Raw genomic sequence first — 22589 nt, forward strand, 5'->3', positions numbered from 1 at the left:
AAATCTCTTATCTCGTGACTTTACTAAAGAAAGTCAAACTACACACTGAGTTCCTTCCTGAACGACATCACTTCCTTTCATCTCGTTCACAAACAAACAAACAAACAAACAAGTAAACAAAGTGACGACTCATCACAACCTGCTGAAAACCTCCTGTTTTTATTTCCAGAGAGTGACTGAAGTTTGACAGAAGCTGAACAGTAAACATGACGAGTCCAAAGGGAACCAGACGTTCTACTGTCAACAGGAGCTGAGGTTGCATAAGCATGACGCGGCACAAACTCTGGAAACAGATTAATAAAACACATTAAAAGTTTAAAAACTGGTCATTTGGCAGAACAGACACTTGCAGGTGGATCGATGACACTTTTTTTAATACATCTCTTCAAAATAAAAGCTTTTCCCCCCCCCCGGTTGAGCAGGAATCCCACTGCATGCACACAACATTCATCTTGCAGAACTGTTCCTCTGACATGAGGAACCAACAAGAACCTTTTTTAATCTTCTAACATTATATATAAAAGTTTTCCCTCGTCAAGCAGTCAGTAGAAAGTGTCATGCATAATGAGAAGTAGGTTTTCAAGCTAAATAGATTCACTGACAGAAATCAAACCCCCAGGTCTCTGCTCTGCACAGGTCAGAGGTCACCCAGGCCCCACACCAGCAGATCCATAAACTCACATTATGAACATTCATGAGCACAGATCTTTGATGAAGAAAGAAGAGGAGCACATCTGGCTCGGAGAGAATCTGACTGAGCGTCAAGCAGCTGGAGAAGAACAGGAAAGAGAATTCTGCACTTCCTGTTTGACAGGAAGTCAGATTCCATCGTTAAAAAGTCATGAGCAGAAGAATGTGGTCATACAGAAGTGTTGTTTAACAGCTGGTGCTACATGATGAAGAATGATCATTAATGAGAATAATTATATCATAATATTCATAAGTAAACTTCATAAATGACCAAAATATGACGGCAAACTTTCACACTTTTGGTTCAATGTAGATTAAAAGAATAAAAGGACAAAAAATGACAAATGAGTTTTGGCACAATGGTTTGTGTGTGTTTAAAATGTGTGTGTTTGTGTGTGTCTGTTTGTGTGTGTCTGTGTGGATGAGTTCCTCTTTCAACCCTTTGAGATCTTTCGTGAGACTAAACTAAGTTTGACTCAACTTATCTCAGTTCATCTGCATAAACAACCAAATCTAACTTTCTCATCAAATGAAAACCATTAGAGATAATTCAGGTCAAAACAATGAAACTTAAAACTTTCCCCAATAAAAACAAAACAAATATATAGATGAAAAGATGCATTTTGCTAAACGCATTTTACATGTTTGTAAACATATTTCAACCAATTTATTTCCTTGTTGTTCCTGGTCAGGTTTGTCCTGTGAAACCGAGCTAGCAGCTCGTAGTTCGCTTCTTCAAACGATAACAACAAGCTGCAGTAACTTCAGAAACTAAACACGAGCTAATTTCTGCGTTAAGTGAAAGTTCATTTCCGATTAAAACTAAATTTTGTCTCCACATTCTGAATTAAAGCAGCAGCTTAACTTTGGCCCCGACAGGTCGGCTACTGAGAAACGTTTTATTTATTTTATTTACTTTACGGTAAAAGTTTGGTTTTGTCTCCACCTGCTAAACAGGATCACTTCTGCCCCCTAGTGGTCGGCTACAGAGGAACATCTGACTGGCTCTAAACGCTACGCTGGCTGCCAGGCTACAGAAGAGCGCCACCTGCTGCTGGGGAGTGTCGAGAGATGTTTGTGAGACAGGCACAGGGACGATGGATTGAGTCCTCAGCCTCGGAGGAGGGAGGACAGCCTGGAGGACAAGGAGGACAAGGAGGACCAGGAGGACCAGGAGGCGCAGGAGGACCAGGAGGACCAGGAGGACCAGGAGGACAAGGAGGTGCAGGAGGACCAGGAGGACCAGGAGGACAAGGAGGACCAGGAGGACAAGGAGGACCAGGAGGACAAGGAGGCGCAGGAGAAAAGGCACTTGTGAGATCTACTGGGAGCTGCAGCTGGAGTTACAAGATGTCCGCTCATCTTTAGGCAAACATGGTCAGGGTGATCCACTGCGGAACAGAGGTGAGGTCAAAGGTCAACATCATCAGCAGGTGTTTCAGAACAATACAGATGCAGCAGGAAGTCTGAGGGGTAATGAAGCCTGAAGGGCTCCACTGCCCCCTGGTGGCTGCCCGGTCCAGACTCCACTGGACGAGTGTTTACATACCTGATAGAAGTTGAGGGTTATTTGTCCGTCTGCGTCCGTGTCCAACGTCTTAAAGGTTTCTACAGAGACAGAGAGAGAGACAGAGAGAGAGAGAGAGACAGAGACAGAGACAGAGACAGAGACAGAGAGAGAGACAGAGACAGAGAGAGAGAGAGACAGAGACAGAAACAGACAGAGAGAGAGACAGAAACAGAGACAGAGAGAGAGAGAGAGACAGAGACAGAGACAGAGACAGAGACAGAGACAGAGACAGAGACAGAGACAGAGACAGAGACAGAGACAGAGACAGAGAGAGAGACAGAGACAGAGAGAGAGAGAGACAGAGACAGAAACAGACAGAGAGAGAGACAGAAACAGAGACAGAGAGAGAGACAGAGACAGAGACAGAGACACAGATCAGCACGTGAGGAACCTGCAGGTCTGTATCTGTGTGTGAGTTCTGGACCGGCTCGTGGTCGTGCGTGAGGTCAGAGGTCGTGGAGGTCAGAGGTCGTGGGACTCACTGAACATGGTCTCCAGTCGGAGTGTGTCTGTGTGTGTGTGTCTGTGTGTGTGTGTTCCTGTGAGGTCAGAGGTCGTGGGACTCACTGAACATGGTCTCCAGTCGGACCAGACACGTGACGAAGTTGTCAAAGTCCACGGCCATGTCGGCCTCGGTGTAGCGGAGGATGATCAGCTGGAACAGGTGGTTGGTCAACTTGAAACCTGGAATCAGTCCAGAGGTCAGACTCTTCTTTTCTTTTTCTCATATTGACATTAAAAGGTCGTAAAGGTCAAATAAACGTTGACATGTAAACGTACCTGCGGACTCCAGAGCCATCCTCATCTCGTACGAGCTCATGGTTCCAGACTTGTCGAGGTCGAACTGTCTGAAGATGGTCTGACACACACAAGAGGAAAGAAACAACACAACACACAGTGAGACAACAAACCAGACAAAGACAAACAAGTCGTCTGGTCACGAGTCCGAATCCACGGATCCACACGGGTTCCTCTCACCAGGTAGCGCTTGACCTTCTCCCAGAGGACGTGGAACTCCGTCAGACCCAGCTTCCCGCTGCCGTCCGTCTGTCCCACGTTAAGAAAACACAACCGAGACTTTCTGAGCTTAAGTTCTAGTTCTGTAGGATTTTAAAGGTCAACAACAGGTCAACATGAAGGACTCGTGAGGTGAGGATACGTCCATGAGGTTGATCATGCTGCGACACGATTCTTTGGTGAAGCCGTCCGTCTTCAGGTCTTTATCTGAGGGACGACAAGGACAGACACAAAGAGGAAACGCTCATTTAACACCTGAGTCTTCAGTGTGTGTGTGTGTGTGTGTGTGTCTGTGTGTGTCTGCAGGATCACACACACACAGACACACACACTGAACCTGGAGGAGGACACGGAGGAGGACACGGAGGAGGACACGGAGGAGGACACGGAGGAGGACACATCCAGGATCTTTCTTTAACATCTTTTAGGACATTTCACTAATTTCTCAGGGAACAACTCATGGATCTCGATGTGAACCAAGTCAGACGTTAAGGGGACGGATATCTGTGCAGATTAAAAGCTCCAGTAAATGTAAACGTGGTTTTATGGGCGTCGGCTTCCTTCAGGGTCGGACCCCGAGGCGACAGGTCGGAGCTGTGGTTCAGTTTCCTGAGGTTCTGAGTAAACACAGGATTCCACAGTCAGCTGGAGCTCACGTTTGCTGATGATCCTGTTGAGGATGGTCTGCAGCTCCGTCAGACTGATCTCCATGTCCTGTCGGGACACACACACAGACAGACGCTGAGTACGACCTCACATCACCTGAACCACGCCCACACCTGCAGTGGCTGCTGGGAACTCACCGGCCCGGCCAGCTGCCGGAACAGGTTCTTGAAGGCGGCGTCGATCTGGCTCTCGTCCAGCTCCACCTGAAACACGGAGGAGACACATCAGGATTCTGTCCTCGGTGCAGCTCGGGTCCTGAGGGACTCAAACTGTCCTCTCACCTCGGTGGGAAGCTCCGCCTCCACCTCGTCGTCCAGCTCCCTGGCGTGGACAGAGAGGAAACGTCTTACTGGACAGATTCTTTACTCTAGGATGTGTTAAATTAACACATTATATCATATCATATTATATTATACTGCATTACATTGCATATTGCAATATGACTCTGTTAACTGTTTTGCATTTAGCATTTCACTTTTTTACTTCACTTTTTATATCTTTTATCTTTTAAATATTTTTATTCAGAAATGTTTATCTCAAAATAAATGTTACTTTGTATAAATATTGGTAAAAAGTGAGTAAATAAGAAGTAAACAGTGAGTAAATATATACTGGTTTCCTATTTTTTATTGCTCTCCTATGCATGTTGTATTTATTGCGTTTTTATGTTTCTATGTTCATTGTTTGCACCAATAACCAGAGCAACTTCCAGGTGTGTGTGAACGTACTTGGCAATAAAATACTTCTGATTCTGATTCTGATTCTTCTATCTGTATGTTTTAATTATTTTCATCCCAAAAGGTGGGATTCTTTTACAGAGGAGCTATTTTTATTTGTATACATTTTTCTTTATTACTTTTCTGATTTAAAAGTAGAATTATTTTCATTCTCATCATTTGAATTTATCATTACAAGCAGTTAAAGATAAACTCACTCGGACGCCGCCGGCTTCTCAGAGAAAACCCTGAGCACGAAGTCCGCCTCCTTGTTGGGATCGAACGTGGACGGCACGATGATGTACTCGCCCGCCGGCAGCCGCAGCCGCGAGCTGACCTCCCTCAGGTTGATGAAGAGCTCGGAGCGAGCGCTGGAGCCGTGCGTGAGGAAGAAGTCTCTCTTCAGGTGCACCCCCGACCGGCCCGCGAACTGAGGACACGTTCCTCTGTTAGTCTTTCACAGGCTCCGCCCACAAACCTTATGCTCATTTTAATGTTGTAAAATCAGATTAAATCGTTTGTTTAGAAATGTGAGAGAAGAAAAAGTTCGTACCTCGTCTGGAACCTGAGGAGGAAACAGGAATATGAGATTAATAAATATGAATCATGTGATAAGCAACATGATAATAAAGCAGGTGTTCATCAGTAACTCCTCCCTCTCTCGCCCCCCCCCTCACCTCGTACAGAGCGAACCCGATGGTCTCCATGTCTTTTCCTTCTCGACGCTTCTTCCTGCGGTCCTTCTGCATGAGCGCCACCAGGAAGCTGCACTCTGATTGGCCGGGCGTGTCCGGGTGCTGCAGCGCGATCTTGAACTGAGGGTTGAGCCAGAAGGAGGCTGCGGACAGGAAGTGACCACGTGGGGGTGAGAGGCGGAGCCACGATAATAACCTCCATGACAGATGAACAGTAGTTTCATTAATCATCCTCTGGTACCTGGGAAGTTCCTGCAGCCCCCTGCGGTGCTGCCCCGCCTCCACTCGCCCTGGTAGAGGGAGGAGCTCCACTTCTTCAGCTGGCTGTTCTGCAGCGCGTCCGCCGTGATGTTGCAGATCTCCAGACGGGTGAACTCACGCAGGAAGTCGCTGAACGACATCCTGCGAGACGGAAACAGGAGAAGAAGAGTTACAGGATTATTCATCTGGAGAGAAACACACAGAACAAGAATCCTGAGGAACAGGAAGTGAGAGAAGAAGAAGAATCACACACATACTATATATCATATATTATATCATACTCTCTGTATATTCTTTGTATATATAAGTCTATATACACATATTTATACATGTGTACATGTTATATAATTATTATTATTATATTATTACTACTATTATTATTATATATACTGTTGCTGCCATTATTACTATATACTGCTATTATATTGGTATAAATATATATTATATACTATACTATATATACTGTACTATTTTTATATACTGTCTAACAATAACATTACCATCATATCATCAGTACTATTACCATCATCTTGCCACTGCACCTTATCTACCTATTTATCTTGTGTTTCTGTTTTTATTCTTTCTACCTCAATATTTTTTATTTTATTCTATTGTATTTTATTGTATTCAAATATACCGGCTGCTATGACAACTTAATTTCCCTTCGGGGATGAATAAAGTTATCTATCTATCTATCTATCTATCTATCTATCTATCTATCTATCTATCTATCTATCTATCTATCTATCTATCTCTCTATCTCTCTATCTATCTATCTATCTATCTATCTATCTATCTATCTATCTATCTATCTATCTATTCTATCTCATCTATCTATCTATCTATATCTCATCTATCTATCTATCTATCTATCTATCTATCTATCTATCTATCTATCTATCTATCTCATCTATCTCATCTATCTCATCTATCTATCTATCTATCTATCTATCTATCTATCTATCTATCTATCTATCTATCTATCTATCTATCTATCTATCTATCTATCTATCTATCTATCTATCTATCTATCTATCTATCAGCTGATCACACTGGGATTTCCTGCTCTGTCGTCATGGAGACAGAAGAACGCTGACTCACCAGAACTCGCCGTCGTCACTTTGGTTCTGAAGACGTCCTCTGACGGATCGGTCCACGCTGTCCCACTCTCTGGAGCTGGAGACACACACAGACACACACTGACATTAGACACACACACACACACAGACACACACACTAAACAGGGAATCCTGTGTGTGCGACTCAAAGTGTATTTTACATGGACGTTAAAATGTAAATCACACGTTTCCTTCTTTTTAAAACCTCCAGGAAAGTTACAGGTGGAACTTTCACAACTTTTATGTTGAGTCTCCGGGTGAAGCAACGCACACACAACACTTAGATCCTCATTTAAGTATAATCTAATATAAGTATAATTTAATATATAATGAAGTTCCCTGAGTGAGGTGCAGTCTCACTTGTCGCTCCAGGCTCCGGTCCACTCCACCTCCCCCCACGGGTTCCTGATGCGCACCAGCTTGGTCATGTTGCCTCTGTACACCACCTGTCAGGAGGAGGAACACAACCACACTGTGATGAGAGTGTGTGTCTGTGTGTGTGTGTGTGTGTGTGAGACAAAAAGCTTTTCAAAAGCTTGAAATCAATTGTTACAGTAAAACACGTGATAATAAAAGTCAGGATGATTTACAACGATGAACAAGTTTCTTTGTTTCTTGTGTTATGAAAGTTTGACCAAGTTGACGTTGTGTAACTTTGTGTAACTTTGTGTGACTCAGAGAACGTGTGTGTCTGTGGACGGGATCAGACTGGTGAATGTGCGTCTGCTGCACGCCGCTCCTCACCTCGTCCACCGCCGTCACAGAGTAGGCGTGTCCCTTCACCAGCTTCTTGAAGGTCACGGCCTCCTTGTCCTGTGTGCTGGTGGCCTGAGGCACAGAGAGGTCACAGGTCAGAGAGGTCAACACAGACACAGACAACAGCACGACGTGGGACATGTGACTCACACACGTCCCATCACTCATTTAAGTGTAAACTGAGACAGGAAGTGGTTAACCACCACCAGAGGGCGCCAGGGCTCATTAAAACGTGCAGTGTTGCTTGAAGCTCCAGCTCCTCAGAGACATGTCCGTCCCTTTAGCTGTTGTATGCATAGACATATATAAAGACTAGATGTCTCGTCTGCGTTGCCGGCCAACGGAGCCGGGCGTCACCACATGGCGGCCATCTTGCTACAGGCAGCTCGCTCACCCATAACATTGTGTTGGTAAATAACCATAACTTGCTCAATTTTCAACCGATTTTGAAACGGTCTGGTTTGTTATAAACGTCAGAGATGTAGTTATGACACTGCATAAATTATTAATTTTTTTTAGAAAATAACATAATTATTCATAAGTATGAACGAGACATCTAGTCTTTATATATATCTATGGTTGTGTGCATCACAACTGTGTGTGTCTGCTGTTGTCTTCACTGTGAAGACGCTCACACAAAGGAACAATGATGTGTGATGGCGTTACTGAGGCGGCGTGCAGGTACTGACGTCGATGGAGCAGCCCAGCAGTGACCCGCGCTCGATGGCCCGGTGGATGATGCTGTAGAGGTCAGACGGCGCCTTGGGGAGGTCGAACATCTCCGTCACGCCGCCGGTGAAATCCTCGAAGCCCTCGGACGTGCTGCCGCCCGACAGAGCTTCATAGCAGCCGTTCAGCCTGAGAGCAACAGGAGAGGAATGAGCAGAGAGGTCACAGGGGTCATCGGGTCAGGGTCATCGGGGTCAGGCTCTTACTTGGCGTAGGCCTTCTCCAGCAGCGCGCTCCAGAACTCCGTCCCCTCCACCGAGTGGACGAACAGCAGCTTCCCGTCCTTCACCGGCAGCCGGTCGTCGATCACCACCTCCACCCACTCGCCAAACTGCCAGAACTGCACCGGGCCCACAAACACGTTAATATCTATATCTATATCTATATCTACAGTCTATGGTCAAAGGTCAGCTTCTATCATTCTGACTTCACTGAAGCTTCAAAATAAAACACTTCATTACTCAATATCTGGATCATTGTTACTGAATCTATAATCAGCTGAACTGAACTGAGGTGGAGCCATATCCTGTTTATACATGAATCTGTAATCTAAGCATTATATTATATAAACTCATATTATATGATTGATCTTTTTCTGAAGAGTTTTATTTATGAGGCACATTTAAAACAACTGTGCTGAACAGGATTGAAATATGAACATTAGAGAAGATATTTATATATTTTTATATGTGCAGAAGCCTCAGGCTGCAGGAAGTCATTGGTTCTGCTCGTGTGTTTCCTCGACTCGTTACATCTATTCTTTTAGATATGTGTAGAACCGGTCCAGTGAGTCGGTCGCTGGTTCACGATATGATGCAACTATCGTTCATGTTCCGTTCCCTCGCCAGGCCACGCCCCCCCCCGAGGAACCAGCAGCTCGAACAATGAGAGGATTGGACGAGAGATTAAAAGATGAAGTTCACTGAGTCGCTGCAGGAACTTTCCCACGGCTGCCACACACGCTGCTGGCCAGCAGGGGGCAGAAGAGGCTCAAGCAACACAAGAGGAGAGGCGTGTAAAAGAAGGTGTGTTAGTGTGAGTGTGTGTGGTTGTGTAGTTGTGGTTATCCTTCATTTGTGTATATGAATTTAAAATACTGGATCAACAAGTTTACAAGTCAGGACTGTTATTTTTTAATTAATATAATTAATAGTTAATTTTTGGATTATCTAGGGCTTCATTTCCCTAAAGTCTCTGGTTCTGTCACTGGATCCAGTTTGATGACTCGTCGCTCGACTTCACTTTGGGCAGAAGCAGGAAACTCGTCGGGCAGGAAGTGAAACCAGCCGCAGGCAGGGACCGCCAAAATAAGAGCGAGAAGCACAGGGAAATATTTATCTTTCAAAGTAATTCGATTTGTTAGATGAGAGAAAGACGGGGGAGGAAGTGGCAGGATAACCGTGTGTGTGTGTGTGTGTGTGTGTGTGTGTGTGTGTGTGTGTGTGTGTGTGTGTGGTTCTAATGAGTGATTTAGTGCCAGTGTGTGTGTTTTGTGTGTGTGTGTGTGTGTGTGTGTACGTTTTTGTGTTGTGTGTACAGTAGGAAGATGGATGGCTCTACACACCCTACACATCCACCTCTGGGAGGAGCAGTGTCACAATGCAGCCGATGAGGGACAACCAACACCCCCCACACACACACACACACACGAACACACACACATAAAGAGGCCGACTCACTCGCCTGTGGCTAAAATGCTGCCACACACACAACTTGATTCGTCCTCTCACAGTGACACACACTCTCTCTCTCTCTGAGGGAAACGACACGTTAGCTCATCGGAGTCGGACGTACAAACTCAGATCTTGAGAAATGATTTGTCTCCAAACAACTGAAAACACGTTAAAGACTCGTGAGCTATAATAAGAACAGAAGAGACGGATCCTGCCCCAGTTGTTTTCTGTGTTTATAATTTATTCTTCTTCCCTTTGTCTGCTCTCCCTTGTTTCTTCACACAGCTTTCTACTAATTCTTCCTTCTCATTTCTTTTTGCATCAGTCACCAGCTGCTCCTGCCAGCACGTTATTACATTCTGTGATGACTCATCAGGTCTGAGGAACTCGTCCAGAGGCTGAGAGGATCCAGAGCAAAGGAAAACCCCTGGAAGAGTCCAGAGAAGAACGAGAGAGGAAGAGAGGAACAGAGGAGGGAGAAGCAACGAGTGGAAACATGCTGGGGCAAAGGACAAGGAGACAAAAGACATGTGCACATGAGACAGAGACAGAGACAGAGGACATGTGCACATGCAACAGACACAGAGACAGAGACAGAGACAGAGCCAGAGACAGAGGACATGTGCACATGCAACAGAGACAGAGACAGAAGACATGTGCACATGCTACAGAGACAGAGACAGAAGACATGTGCACATGCAACAGAGACAGACAGAGACACAGACAGAAGACATGTGCACATGCAACAGAGACAGAAGACATGTGCACATGCAACAGAGACAGAGGACAGAGACAGAGACAGAGGACAGAGACAGAGACAGAGACATTGGAAACTATGTAGGTCGACTCTGGACGAGCTGAAGCTCCATGTGTGCAGAGACATTAAACACAGCATGGAGCTTCAAGCCTGAAGAGCTAATTCAATTCTAATGTGTGTGTGCATGTGTGTGCATGTGTGTGTGTGTGTACGTGTGTGTACGTGTGTGTGTGTGTGTGTGTGTGTGTGTGTGCATGTGTGTGTGTGTGTACGTGTGTGTACGTGTGTGTGTGTGTGTGTGTGTGTGTGTGTGTGTGTGTGTGTGTGCGCTTCACATGCAAACCTATGTGGCTGTCGGCAGTTAGATTTGTCAGTCTGCTCATTTGTGGTGTAATGTGTTCGATGACATGTTTGTTCTGCACTGCAGGAAACATGCAGCTGGGACGTGTGAGCACTGCTCTCTCTCTCTCTCTCTCTCTCTGTCTCTCTGTCTCACTCTCTCTATCTGTCTCTGTCTCCCTCTCTGTCTCCCTCCCTGTCTCTCTCTGTCTCCCTCTCTCTCTATCTCTCTCTCTCCCTGTCTCTCCCTCCCTCTCTCTCTCCCTGTCTCTGTCTCCCTCTCTCTCTCTCCCTGTCACTCCCTCCCTCTCTCTCTCTCTTGGCGAGCTGACAGTGGCGCTGGGCGAGCTGACTCAGCTGTAACTTCTCGGTGACTGAGCACATTGAGACGCTGCAACAATCTTTCATCTGCTTCTCACTCATAAAAGGTAATAAAGAGAGAGATGCAGTGATCTGCAGTGGGAGAGGAGGAGGAGGAGGAGGAGGAGGAGGACACGCCCATCTCTCCATCTGCTCTCTCTCTCTCTTCCTGCAGCTGTTTGGCAGATTCCTCATGTCACGAAACCCGAGAGAAGCAGGAGAGAAACTCTTCAACCCACCGGTGGTTTACTGGAGTGAAGTGAGGTCAGCTGACCAGGCTCCTCCCAGTCACAGAACCAGCTGGAGGAACATCATGTATCTGTGTGTTATAGTTCTATAATCATATCTCATAAGGGCTGGAGGAACATCATGTATCTGTGTGTTATAGTTCTATAATCATATCTCATATGGGCTGGAGGAACATCATGTATCTGTGTGTTATAGTTCTATAATCATATCTCATATGGGCTGGAGGAACATCATGTATCTGTGTGTTATAGTTCTATAATCATATCTCATATGGGCTGGAGGACCACCATGGATCTGTGTGTTATAGTTCTATAATCATATCTCATATGGGCTGGAGGAACATCATGTATCTGTGTGTTATAGTTCTATAATCATATCTCATATGGGCTGGAGGAGTGGTTCCTCCCAGCTGGTTTATTGACTGACGGGTGTGGACCTTATCTCTGATGACTCACTGGGGTTCGTCCAATGAAAAGCTCCATTTAGCCACATTCCTACTGGGAACCTCCGGTGAGAGAACGAATGAAGGAAACTCTTCTAATAAACCAGCTCACCCCCCACCCCCTCCCCTCCCCCCCTTGGTCCACCAGGTCCACATTCTGAGCCAATGGGATCCGGGGGATTCACCGAGCATCTCAGAAAACTCTCGATTTGCTCTGACTCTTGTGTTGCTGCAGCAGATCAGATGTGTGTGTGTTTGTGTGAGAGGAACATGAAGTTGTGTTGCTGCAGCAGATCAGATGTGTGTGTGTGTTAGAGGAAAAGGAAGTTGTGTTGCTGTCACCTGGAAGTGGAAGATGCCGGCGTAGCCCTGCTGGAAGCCCTGCCCATGAGGAACCACCCGGTGGAGGAGGGAGGAGTTCAGGGTCAGAGAGGCGATGGCCGCCAGCAGCCAGCAGTCGCCTGAGGAACACACACACACACACACACAGACACACACACACACACACACACACACAGACACACACAGACACACACACACACACACACACACACACACACACACACACACACACACACACACACACACACACACACACACACACACACACACACACACACACACACACACTCAGGTTGGTTCTCCTGGATCAGCCCTGGAGGCCGGACGCCTTCGCTCAGACGACCACGAAGCGTCAGGACGCCGCAGCTTGTTGATGTGAAGCTGGAGTTAGACACTGATCCTTCAGATCTAATTCATTCATTCCTCATGAAACTGAAAAGCACTCAGAGGCTGAACGGTAAACTCTGGAATTCACCTTTTTACATCTCGATGACACAAGAGCCCGGAGCCGTGTTTGAACAAGCTTCGCCCTCTGGGAAGTGGGCGGGGCTTGAGACTGAGACTACCAACGCTGCTGATAAGAACCTCGCTCTGGATTTAAGGCTCAATAATTTTGATTATATTATTCCTCAGTTTGTTTGTCTGTTAGCCGACATCCTCCATGAACAGGTTTTACTGTCGCTCGTCTTTTACTTTTGGTTTCTATAAAGAATCAATTTATCATATTCTCATAAAACCCTGATATCAGCTGATAAGACCTCAGCTCTGATAAGATTGGACTGTTAAACAAAGCGACGCCTGATGATATCCTGCTCCAACAGCTTTTAGGGGTTTGTTGTTTTGCGATGCAGCTGTTCCTGAGGGAGGAGTGGGGGTGAAGGGGGGGGGCGTCCTTGTTTACAGATGTGAGGCTGAGAAACAGAGCATGAATTATGAATTATAGATGCAGGAAACATCTCAGGAAACAAACTGGTTTTCTGCTGCGGCTGGATCCACGGTGAACTCCACTCGCTCGTTTCCTCCTGATTCACTTTGAGCTGAATCCTGCATCAACAGCAACTCTCACAGCTGTGCTAATGCATCGTGCTGCAGCTATCCATATTTAATAACTATATAAAAGATCAAAATAATAAATATAAAGACAGCAACATGCCCAGCTTGTAGCGCTTCTGTGAACCAGCTGCTGCTCGAGCTTCATGTTGAACAAACACACACGAGTGTTGATCTGCTGGAAGCTGAGAAACCTCCTGAAGAGTCAGATGATTCCTTCAAGGAGAAGGAATTGTAGGATGGTAAATTATGGCTTATTATGGCAAAAGAGCACTGCCTAATATGAGTCAGGAATATTAACTTCTAGACATTTTTTCTCAAAATGCCAGTTTCTAATCTTATATCAAGTAGGTGGTGGACTTAAATCTAGAACAGTGTCACAATTATAACACTAAAAATTAGTTAAATACGCTTGAAACAAACAGAATGACAAAAAAAAGACGCTACTTTTGAGGGGAAAATACTATTTTTGAGCATCACAAGCTTATTATGAGACACAAAACATCACAATACTAGTAAAATATAGCTAAAAATGAGTTTTACCAGCTAATTTCAAGATCACTCTTATCTTGTAAAGCTTAAATATAAAGTCTTATTTCAAGAAATCTTACCAAGCAAAATTTGACTTGTTCCATTGGCAGATTTTTTGGCTTATTACAAGCAAAAAATAACTTGTATTAATTTATTTGGGCTTATTTTTGGAGTGGCTGTTTTTGCAGTGAAGACAGAGTTCTTTGCCTCCTGCTTCATCACAGTCCCATTAAACTGTCCCAGTAAACTGTCCCACTAATGTCCCACTAATGTCCCAGTAATGTCCCAGTAAACTGTCCCAGTCTGACTGACCCGGCTGGGAACATCCATACAGATGTGCCGGTCCTCAGCAGTAGGATTCAGCTTCAACATCTGGAAACACCCGAGTTCTGTTGGTGACAATCCGCCCAGTGGCTGAGCATCTACCTGGTGAATATGAACCAATCACCTACTGGTCATATGTCACCTGTTCTGTTCTCTTAACCTATGAACCTGTGGCAGAGCGGGAACACTCGACCTTGTGTTCTTCAAGGTCACGTTGCTCTTAGAGAGAAGATTCAGGACTCACCCAGCGCCCCCTGGCAGATGTCTGTGCGAGTCGCTCCGTCCACGATGAACTCGGGTCGCTTGCAGAACTCCTGTGGACGGGAAGACAAGAGGAGGATCAGGACACGTCTTCTCACACTGGGATGATTAGAGAGTAAAGCACGAATCCCATAGAAATGAAACCTGACTCATGTAGAAGGTGAGAGTACGAGACGGAAGGATTTAGAAAACAGAACACACAGGAACACACTGTAAAAGATCATGGGAAATAACTGTATGTAGGATGCAGCTGGTCATGTTCTAATGTTAATTAAAAGAAAAACTCGACTATCAACTTTAGTTTTATATCTGTGTCCAGTTAAGTGACTGGTACAAGGACAAGTATAAGTACAAGTATAAGTACAAGTACCAGTACAAGTGCTTACTTTTCTGCAGGATTACACAAAATCCACCAAACAGATTTACATGAAATATGGCAGAAGGAAGTGGCCAAGAAAGAATGCAATACATTTTGGTGCAGATCTGGAACAAAGGAGCAGATAAGATAATTATTCTTCCACTTTCTTTAACATGGCTCTGAGTGTGAGTCTTTATGTTCTGCTGAGTTCTATCCAAATTCAAAATGTGTTATTAAAAGTGAGAAAACAAGATAGTTTGGCTTTAGAAACTGTATTTATTGTGTAAAGCTAAAACAAATTTCATCTTCATCGGGATCAATTAAATTATTCTCTGATAAATCCAGAAAGATGTAGAAAGATGTCTTATCTCTGAATGTTCAGGAACATTCTTTCTGTTTTGGACCAGGACTCCTCCTCCTTCATTATTCATTTTAATAGAATCCGTTCAGTAGTTTTTACAGAATCCTGCCGACGAACAAACATCCTCAGGTTTCAGTTTCGTTTCTTTGAAAAGCGCTGAGATGAAAACCAGACGATCTCCAGCTCTAATGTAGAAGAGACACAAAGCTGCTTCTTCTTCTAGTGTTTCTTCTTCACGTCTCACCCCCCCCCCCCGAGCCATCTTCTACTCATGTTGAGCGTGAGAAGCCATGAAGCTATAAAAAGAAATACTCTTCCTCCTCGTGCCCCACTACACACACACGCACACACACACACACACACACAGACACACAAACCACGACACACACGGCTGAACTCACACAACTTGAATTCTCTCTTCCAGGGTCACACTGAGCACAGATTGTTTTTTTCTAACCGAGAACACGAACACCACGAATCCTCTTAAGCAGCGTGAATATTACAGATCGTGCGGTGCAGGCGTGAGGCCTCATGCATTATGAAACATCAGACTGTGGAGAGACGAGTCCCGGGGAAGCATTAGAGCCGACACACACACACAGGACACACACACACAGGGGTCTACACACACAGGACACACACACAGGGGTCTACACACACAGGACACACACACACCGGGGTCTACACACTCAGATGGAAGCAGAGAGGAGCTAAGAGGCTTCAGTCACGGAGAGGAGCACGACCTCTGCAGCTCTTATAGACTCCATGTGTCTCACTGCATGTTGTGTCACGTTGTGTCACATTGTGTGTGTGTACATCGCACAGTGATGGTGTGTGTTGTTGTGATGACACCTAATGAAGAGAGCCTTCTGTGTTCTGTGGTGTCATGATGAGGAGAAACGTGTGCTTCACCTCCTGAGACACGAACAGAAGCAAACAAGGTTCAAACCGAATCCTCTGATCCCACCTGACAGAACCTGGTTGCTAAGCAACAGATCAAAGTGATAAAAAGCCTAAAGCAGCCGAAAGGGGCGTCGCCAGTTAATGACCAACCCCATCAGGTCGTTAAACCAGTAGAAACCAGTCTGAGTTCATCTTCAGAACTTTAAACCAAACTCTTCAAATTAAAGGTTCAAACATGATCTCATTTATTACAGATTTTATAGGAACTGACAAAAGGGTATTTGTGTCTTTGTTTGTGTGTTTTTACATATTTAATATATTCAAGACGATATTCAACCTTAAAAACAAGGAAAATGTAGGTGCATATTTACAGGATCATATATAGGACTCAACTTTTAGATTTGAAATGATATTTCGGAGTTTTGAAAGCACAGTTCCTCTGTAAGATGTAACTTAATACTGATAACCCAGCTCCGCCCCCTCTCCCTGACCCCTCCCTCTCTCACCGGGGGTCTCATCCAGCGGACCCCCTGGGTCTTGGCGGACCGGGGCCCCAGCTCGTCGAAGCCCAGGGAGGAGGAGGCGCAGGCGAACAGGTTGTCCTCGAACAGCCTGCGGCTCTGCAGGTTCTGGTTCCTCAGGGACTCGTAGTCCTGACCCAGGAACTTCACCGCGTTGTCGTTCTGACCCAGACCCTCGTCCCGGTCCCACTGGCTCCGCAGCCGGGCCGCCATGCCCGTGGCCGTGTAGATCCGCTCCTCCACCATCACAGGGGGGGGGGTCACAGCGGGGATCGGACACGTGTGGATCTACGACGTCAGGACGTGTCAGTAATTAATGAAGCACTCTGACGAATGAATGTGATATAAGTAGGTTAGAGTTTCAAAGCTCAGTCATAAATCTGAATTTAAAATCAGTATCCATTAAGGAGTTATTAAATATTGACAGAAACTGCTGCTTGGTACCTGTGGTTCTGCTGCTGGAAGCTTCGTGTCCAGACTCAGACTAAAGGAGCTTCACACACCGGGGGGGTGTGGTGGGGGGGGTCCGGTTCTGATCCACTGCAGCCGCTCGGTTTGTTAGAGTTTCTGTCCAGATGCTTGACATCAGCAGGAGAGAAGAGTCCTGGTCCTGCTGCTGGTGAAGCCTGAAGAGAAGAAGTTACACATCAGAACAACACACACACACACACACACACACACTAACAACGGGATAAGATACAATCTGTTCATGGTCCCGTGTGTTAGAGACACAACATCTCGTCCTCGTGCTCCAGATCGAACTCTGACAGAGACTCTGGCTTCACAAACCACTGAGGGACGTCCCAGTCGGGTCCACACGAGTCCCACTGAGCTGAGTGTGTGACCAGACTCTGTCATTAGAGTCAATGTGTGATTAGACGCACGTCCATGTGCATGTACACGTGCACGTGGATGTGGATGTGCACGTGTATTCACAGTGAGAGCAGCAGGAGGTGGAGCTCACGAGCACGAGGTCCAGAACCAGCTGAAGCTCTCCGGCTGGAATCAAACCAGGAAGAAGCCGTTGAGTTCCAACCCTCCACTGTGCATTCTTCCATCACATGCACAGATAACTCCCAGCATGCTTCACTCTACAGCAGGGCTACTGAGGCCTGCTGTAGAGTGAAGGACTAGTCAGGTAAGTTTCCATGATATTACTGGGAAAATATATTAGCATGCTGATTGAGGATTGTTCATCTGTTCATCTAGACTATTTCCATTCATTTATCCATCAATTGTAAAATATGTTTACAGACGATTCCAATTGTTTGGCTAACTATTTATATCTCTGGCATTGCATTAGTGTTTTTTTACAAACTTTTTTCTCATCTTATTCTACAGAACAATGCCACGTGCACTCTCTCATGTGTGGAGACATTTCACCTCATCCAATGTAGAAGGAAAGGCTGTGTACATCTGCAAATACTGTGCAAAGACCTATGTTAAGAATGACACAACGATGCAGAAGCATATAGTCAAGTGCCCAAAGTTTCCTCAGGGCTCAAATCAGCCTATGACACAACAAAATGTTTATATTTATGTCTGTATATGACAAGGTTAATACAGTTAGTATAAATTACCCACAACATTTCCAGTTTATTCCTGTTAATTCTCGTATATTCCCGTTAATTCCCGTTTATTCCCGTATATTCCCATGGAAAGTTTCCAACATTGAATATTCCCGGAATTTTGCAACCCTAGTCTCTATTAACATCTGTCCCTTTATTGTCTTCGACCCCCCCCCCTCACCCCCACACACACTATCTGCACTGAGCACCTTCCGGGTGGAGACTCGCCCCCCCCCCCCCCCCCCCCCCGGGGGCCGGACGGAGTGTGTTGGCAGCGCTCAGCGGAGTTACACTCTCCTCTGCTCGCTGTGACCGCACCCATTACAACGTCCCAGTGAGTCACACAACCTCTGTTGTTGTGTTACACAGTGAACATGTCTGTCCTTATTGTGAGGAACTGTTGAAACTGTTGCTACACAACTACACAACTACACAACTACACAACTCACTTTTACACCTGAGGAAACACACACGGTGCACGACAAGGATTCCCTGAACAGAGAGAGGTCGACCTGTTTCCAACGCCAGGTTCTGAGAGGTCGTCTATCAGAGACACACACACACACACACACACACACACACACACACACACACACACACACACACACACACACACACACACACACACACACACACACACACACACACACACACACACACACACACACACACACACACACACACACACACACACACACACACACACACACAGCTGAAACCAGACGATCCACAACTCTGCTGCGTGTCATCAGGGTTCGAACCCAACGTGAGCTCAATCTGCTCAATATTAATATTTCATCTCCCCTCACATATGAATTCACTCACACCCCCCCACCCCCCACACACACACACTCCCCCCCCCCCCTCTGCACTCACACACCCGTGGACCTGCTCCACCTCAGCACCTGACGGGCAGCGACAGCAGCAGACACCAGGCCGGAGGAGAAGCTGCTTCACCAGCTGCAGGACGACAACACAGTGACCACTGACACACACACACACACACACACACACACACACACACACACACACACACACACACACCCCGGCACGCTGGACACACACACACCCCCGGCACGCTGGACACACACATGAGCTCAGCTGCTACACAACACACTGAGTCAGCTTCTACATTGAAACAACTCCATGGACTCGATCGTCCAGCAGCAAACACATTGTGTTATTAACACATTGTGTTATTATGAGTTGTTATTGTGTAACGTGAAAGCAGATGTGGGTCAAGCAGCTGTGAGAAGACACACACACACAGCTGTCTGCAGACTGAGGGACATGAGGACGAGCGGGGGGGCACATGAGGTTACCAGATCAAAGGGAAAGACACCGGCGTCTGATGTGATGACAGCTTCCTGCTGGTGTGAGACACGAGGACGGATGTCCCCGAGACGCCTGAGGGAGGGAGGGGCCAGGGTGGAGCTGGGAGGAGGTGTCCTCAGGAGGAAGAGTCCTCAGGAGGAGGCGTCCTCAGGAGGAGGCGTCCTCAGGAGGAAGTGTCCTCAGGAGGAAGTGTCCTCAGGAGGAAGCGTCCTCAGGAGGAAGTGTCCTCAGGAGGAAGCGTCCTCGTAAGGAAGCGTCCTCAGGAGGAAGTGTCCTCAGGAGGAAGTGTCCTCAGGAGGAGGTGTCCTCAGGAGGAGGCGTCCTCAGGAGGAAGTGTCCTCAGGAGGAAGCGTCCTCAGGAGGAAGCGTCCTCAGGAGGAAGTGTCCTCAGGAGGAAGTGTCCTCAGGAGGAGGTGTCCTCAGGAGGAGGCGTCCTCAGGAGGAAGTGTCCTCAGGAGGAAGTGTCCTCAGGAGGAAGCGTCCTCAGGAGGAAGTGTCCTCAGGAGGAAGTGTCCTCAGGAGGAGGTGTCCTCAGGAGGAGGCGTCCTCAGGAGGAAGTGTCCTCAGGAGGAAGCGTCCTCAGGAGGAAGTGTCCTCAAGAGGAAGCGTCCTCAGGAGGAAGCGTCCTCAGGAGGAGGCGTCCTCAGGAGGAGGCGTCCTCAGGAGGAAGTGTCCTCAGGAGGAAGCGTCCTCAGGAGGAAGCGTCCTCAGGAGGAAGTGTCCTCAGGAGGAGGTGTCCTCAGGAGGAAGTGTCCTCAGGAGGAGGCGTCCTCAGGAGGAGGCGTCCTCAGGAGGAAGAGTCCTCAGGAGGAAGTGTCCTCAGGAGGAGGCGTCCTCAGGAGGAGGCGTCCTCAGGAGGAGGCGTCCTCAGGAGGAAGAGTCCTCAGGAGGAGGTGTCCTCAGGAGGAGGCGTCCTCAGGAGGAAGCGTCCTCAGGAGGAAGAGTCCTCAGGAGGAGGCGTCCTCAGGAGGAAGAGTCCTCAGGAGGAGGCGTCCTCAGGAGCAAGTGTCCTCAGGAGGAAGCGTCCTCAGGAGGAGGCGTCCTCAGGAGGAACCGCCTCAGGAGGAAGTGTCCTCAGGAGGAAGTGTCCTCAGGAGGAGGTGTCCTCAGGAGGAAGTGTCCTCAGGAGGAGGCGTCCTCAGGAGGAGGCGTCCTCAGGAGGAAGAGTCCTCAGGAGGAAGTGTCCTCAGGAGGAGGCGTCCTCAGGAGGAGGCGTCCTCAGGAGGAGGCGTCCTCAGGAGGAAGAGTCCTCAGGAGGAGGTGTCCTCAGGAGGAGGCGTCCTCAGGAGGAAGCGTCCTCAGGAGGAAGAGTCCTCAGGAGGAGGCGTCCTCAGGAGGAAGAGTCCTCAGGAGGAGGCGTCCTCAGGAGGAAGCGTCCTCAGGAGGAAGAGTCCTCAGGAGGAGGCGTCCTCAGGAGGAAGAGTCCTCAGGAGGAGGCGTCCTCAGGAGGAAGCGTCCTCAGGAGGAAGTGTCCTCAGGAGGAGGCGTCCTCAGGAGGAAACCAGACTCCAGGTGTAAAACATTCATTTAAAGCACAAGCTCATCAAAGCTGGAGCCTGGAAACACCTGAGGTCTGGAAAGTGAAGCCAATAGAGAAGCATGGAAACCTGTATTCTCTCATATGACCAGCAGGGGGTGATGTCATCAGTTCTTCAAGAATTCTATTTCTAGACAAATGAGAAAATCCCACTTGTTTCTAACGTCAGTTCTACGATAAAACAGGAAGTTCGTTATGGTCCCATCAAGACTCCCATAGGATCCTGTGGATCTCAGTTAGGCTCCGCCCCCGCTCCTCCAAATATGGTTACTTCTGGTTTTCAAAAAACCAAGATGGCGCTAAACACAATAACAAACGGCAGCTCACAAAACAGAGGGTTGACTCATAATAATTGTCCGGTATTAGCCTTTTTACAGGCATATCCATATTTGTGTTCTCCATGATACATCGGCTTCTAGCGTCAGAAACTCGTTGGAACTCTAGTCACGAACGTTCATGCTAACGACTGATCGCAGGTTTTTAAAAAGCAATCAAACTAAATTTTTGCTGAAAGTACAGTTACACTTTTCACGTTTTTGGTTGAAACATGTTTTTACGCTCAGAGTTTACGTTACACGACAGATTGCAGATGATTTTTTACGTTCACACAAACTTGAAGCTTCTTAAAGAAACAACACATCTTTAGATTAGTCACACCTTGGATCGGACAGCAGATCTATATATATCTATATCTATACATATACAGGATGTCCTCACAGGGCCCGTGTGGGTGTGGCCCCTCCCAGGAAGGGACACACACAGCTGTGTAACTGTGTGTAGCAGCTGGACGACACACGTCCCCTCACACATCTGGATCAGGAGGAAACAACACAAACACGAACAACACACCGCGACACTTTCACACTTTCTGACTTTACGCAGGAAACGGAGCCGGACGCTTTAACGCGTCACGACAGATTTTCTTTCGGAACTTGAAACACAGAAAGTTCCGCTCGTAAACCACGTGACCCAGATAGAAGTGACGTGAGAGTTTGTGTGTTTGTGTGTTTGTGTGTTTTACCTCAGAAAGAGAATCTGCTCCGGACGATCCACAGCTGCCCCACTACACTGCTTCCATGTTGAGAGAGAAACCACCCCCCCACTCCCTCCCTCCCCCTTTCTCTCTCTCTCTCTTTCTCTCTCTCTCTCTCTCTCTCTCTCTCTCTCTCTCTCTCTCTCTCTCTCTCTCCCTCTCTCTCTCTCTCTCTCTCTCTCCCTCAGCTGCTGCAGACAACGCTCATACTGCGCCTGCGCACTCCCCCTACTTTTTATGTTTTATTTTGACATTAATTAAATGTCAATATATAAAAATTATATTAGAGTATAGTACAAAATAAATTAGATTTTATAAACATGTTTTTATTTTATGAATATGAGAGATGCACTTTGAGCTGCATGACTCCTATGAAAGCTTCTGTACAAATAAAGTTTATTATTATTATGATTTATGAATTATGATT

At 46.7% G+C, this 22589-nt stretch overlaps 1 protein-coding gene across 2 annotated transcripts; it reads right to left on the bottom strand.

Annotated features, from left to right (window-relative positions):
• Window positions 1–143: 143 nt before the first annotated feature.
• On the bottom strand, window positions 144–22211 carry capn1 (calpain 1). Of its 2 annotated transcripts, none has more exons than XM_061095904.1 (23): window positions 22151–22211; window positions 17134–17315; window positions 16675–16977; window positions 14530–14599; window positions 12381–12499; window positions 8425–8558; window positions 8179–8347; window positions 7478–7561; window positions 7094–7179; window positions 6717–6791; window positions 5596–5756; window positions 5337–5497; window positions 5213–5224; window positions 4878–5089; window positions 4225–4264; window positions 4081–4146; window positions 3934–3991; window positions 3420–3484; window positions 3239–3307; window positions 3041–3119; window positions 2828–2944; window positions 2240–2298; window positions 144–2081 (listed from the first exon to the last, which is right to left on the bottom strand). In XM_061095904.1, the coding sequence occupies exons 3-23, from the start codon at window positions 16933–16935 to the stop codon at window positions 2055–2057; spliced, it is 2124 nt and encodes a 707-aa protein (XP_060951887.1). In that variant the 5' UTR covers window positions 16936–16977; window positions 17134–17315; window positions 22151–22211; the 3' UTR covers window positions 144–2054. The 2 variants fall into 2 exon arrangements, with proteins under 2 accessions (XP_060951887.1, XP_060951888.1); XM_061095905.1 differs by having other exon boundaries at window positions 16675–17015.
• Between the last annotated feature and the right edge of the window lie 378 nt (window positions 22212–22589).

This window comes from Limanda limanda, chromosome 22, assembly GCF_963576545.1.
Source record: "Limanda limanda chromosome 22, fLimLim1.1, whole genome shotgun sequence".
NCBI lineage: Eukaryota > Metazoa > Chordata > Actinopteri > Pleuronectiformes > Pleuronectidae > Limanda > Limanda limanda.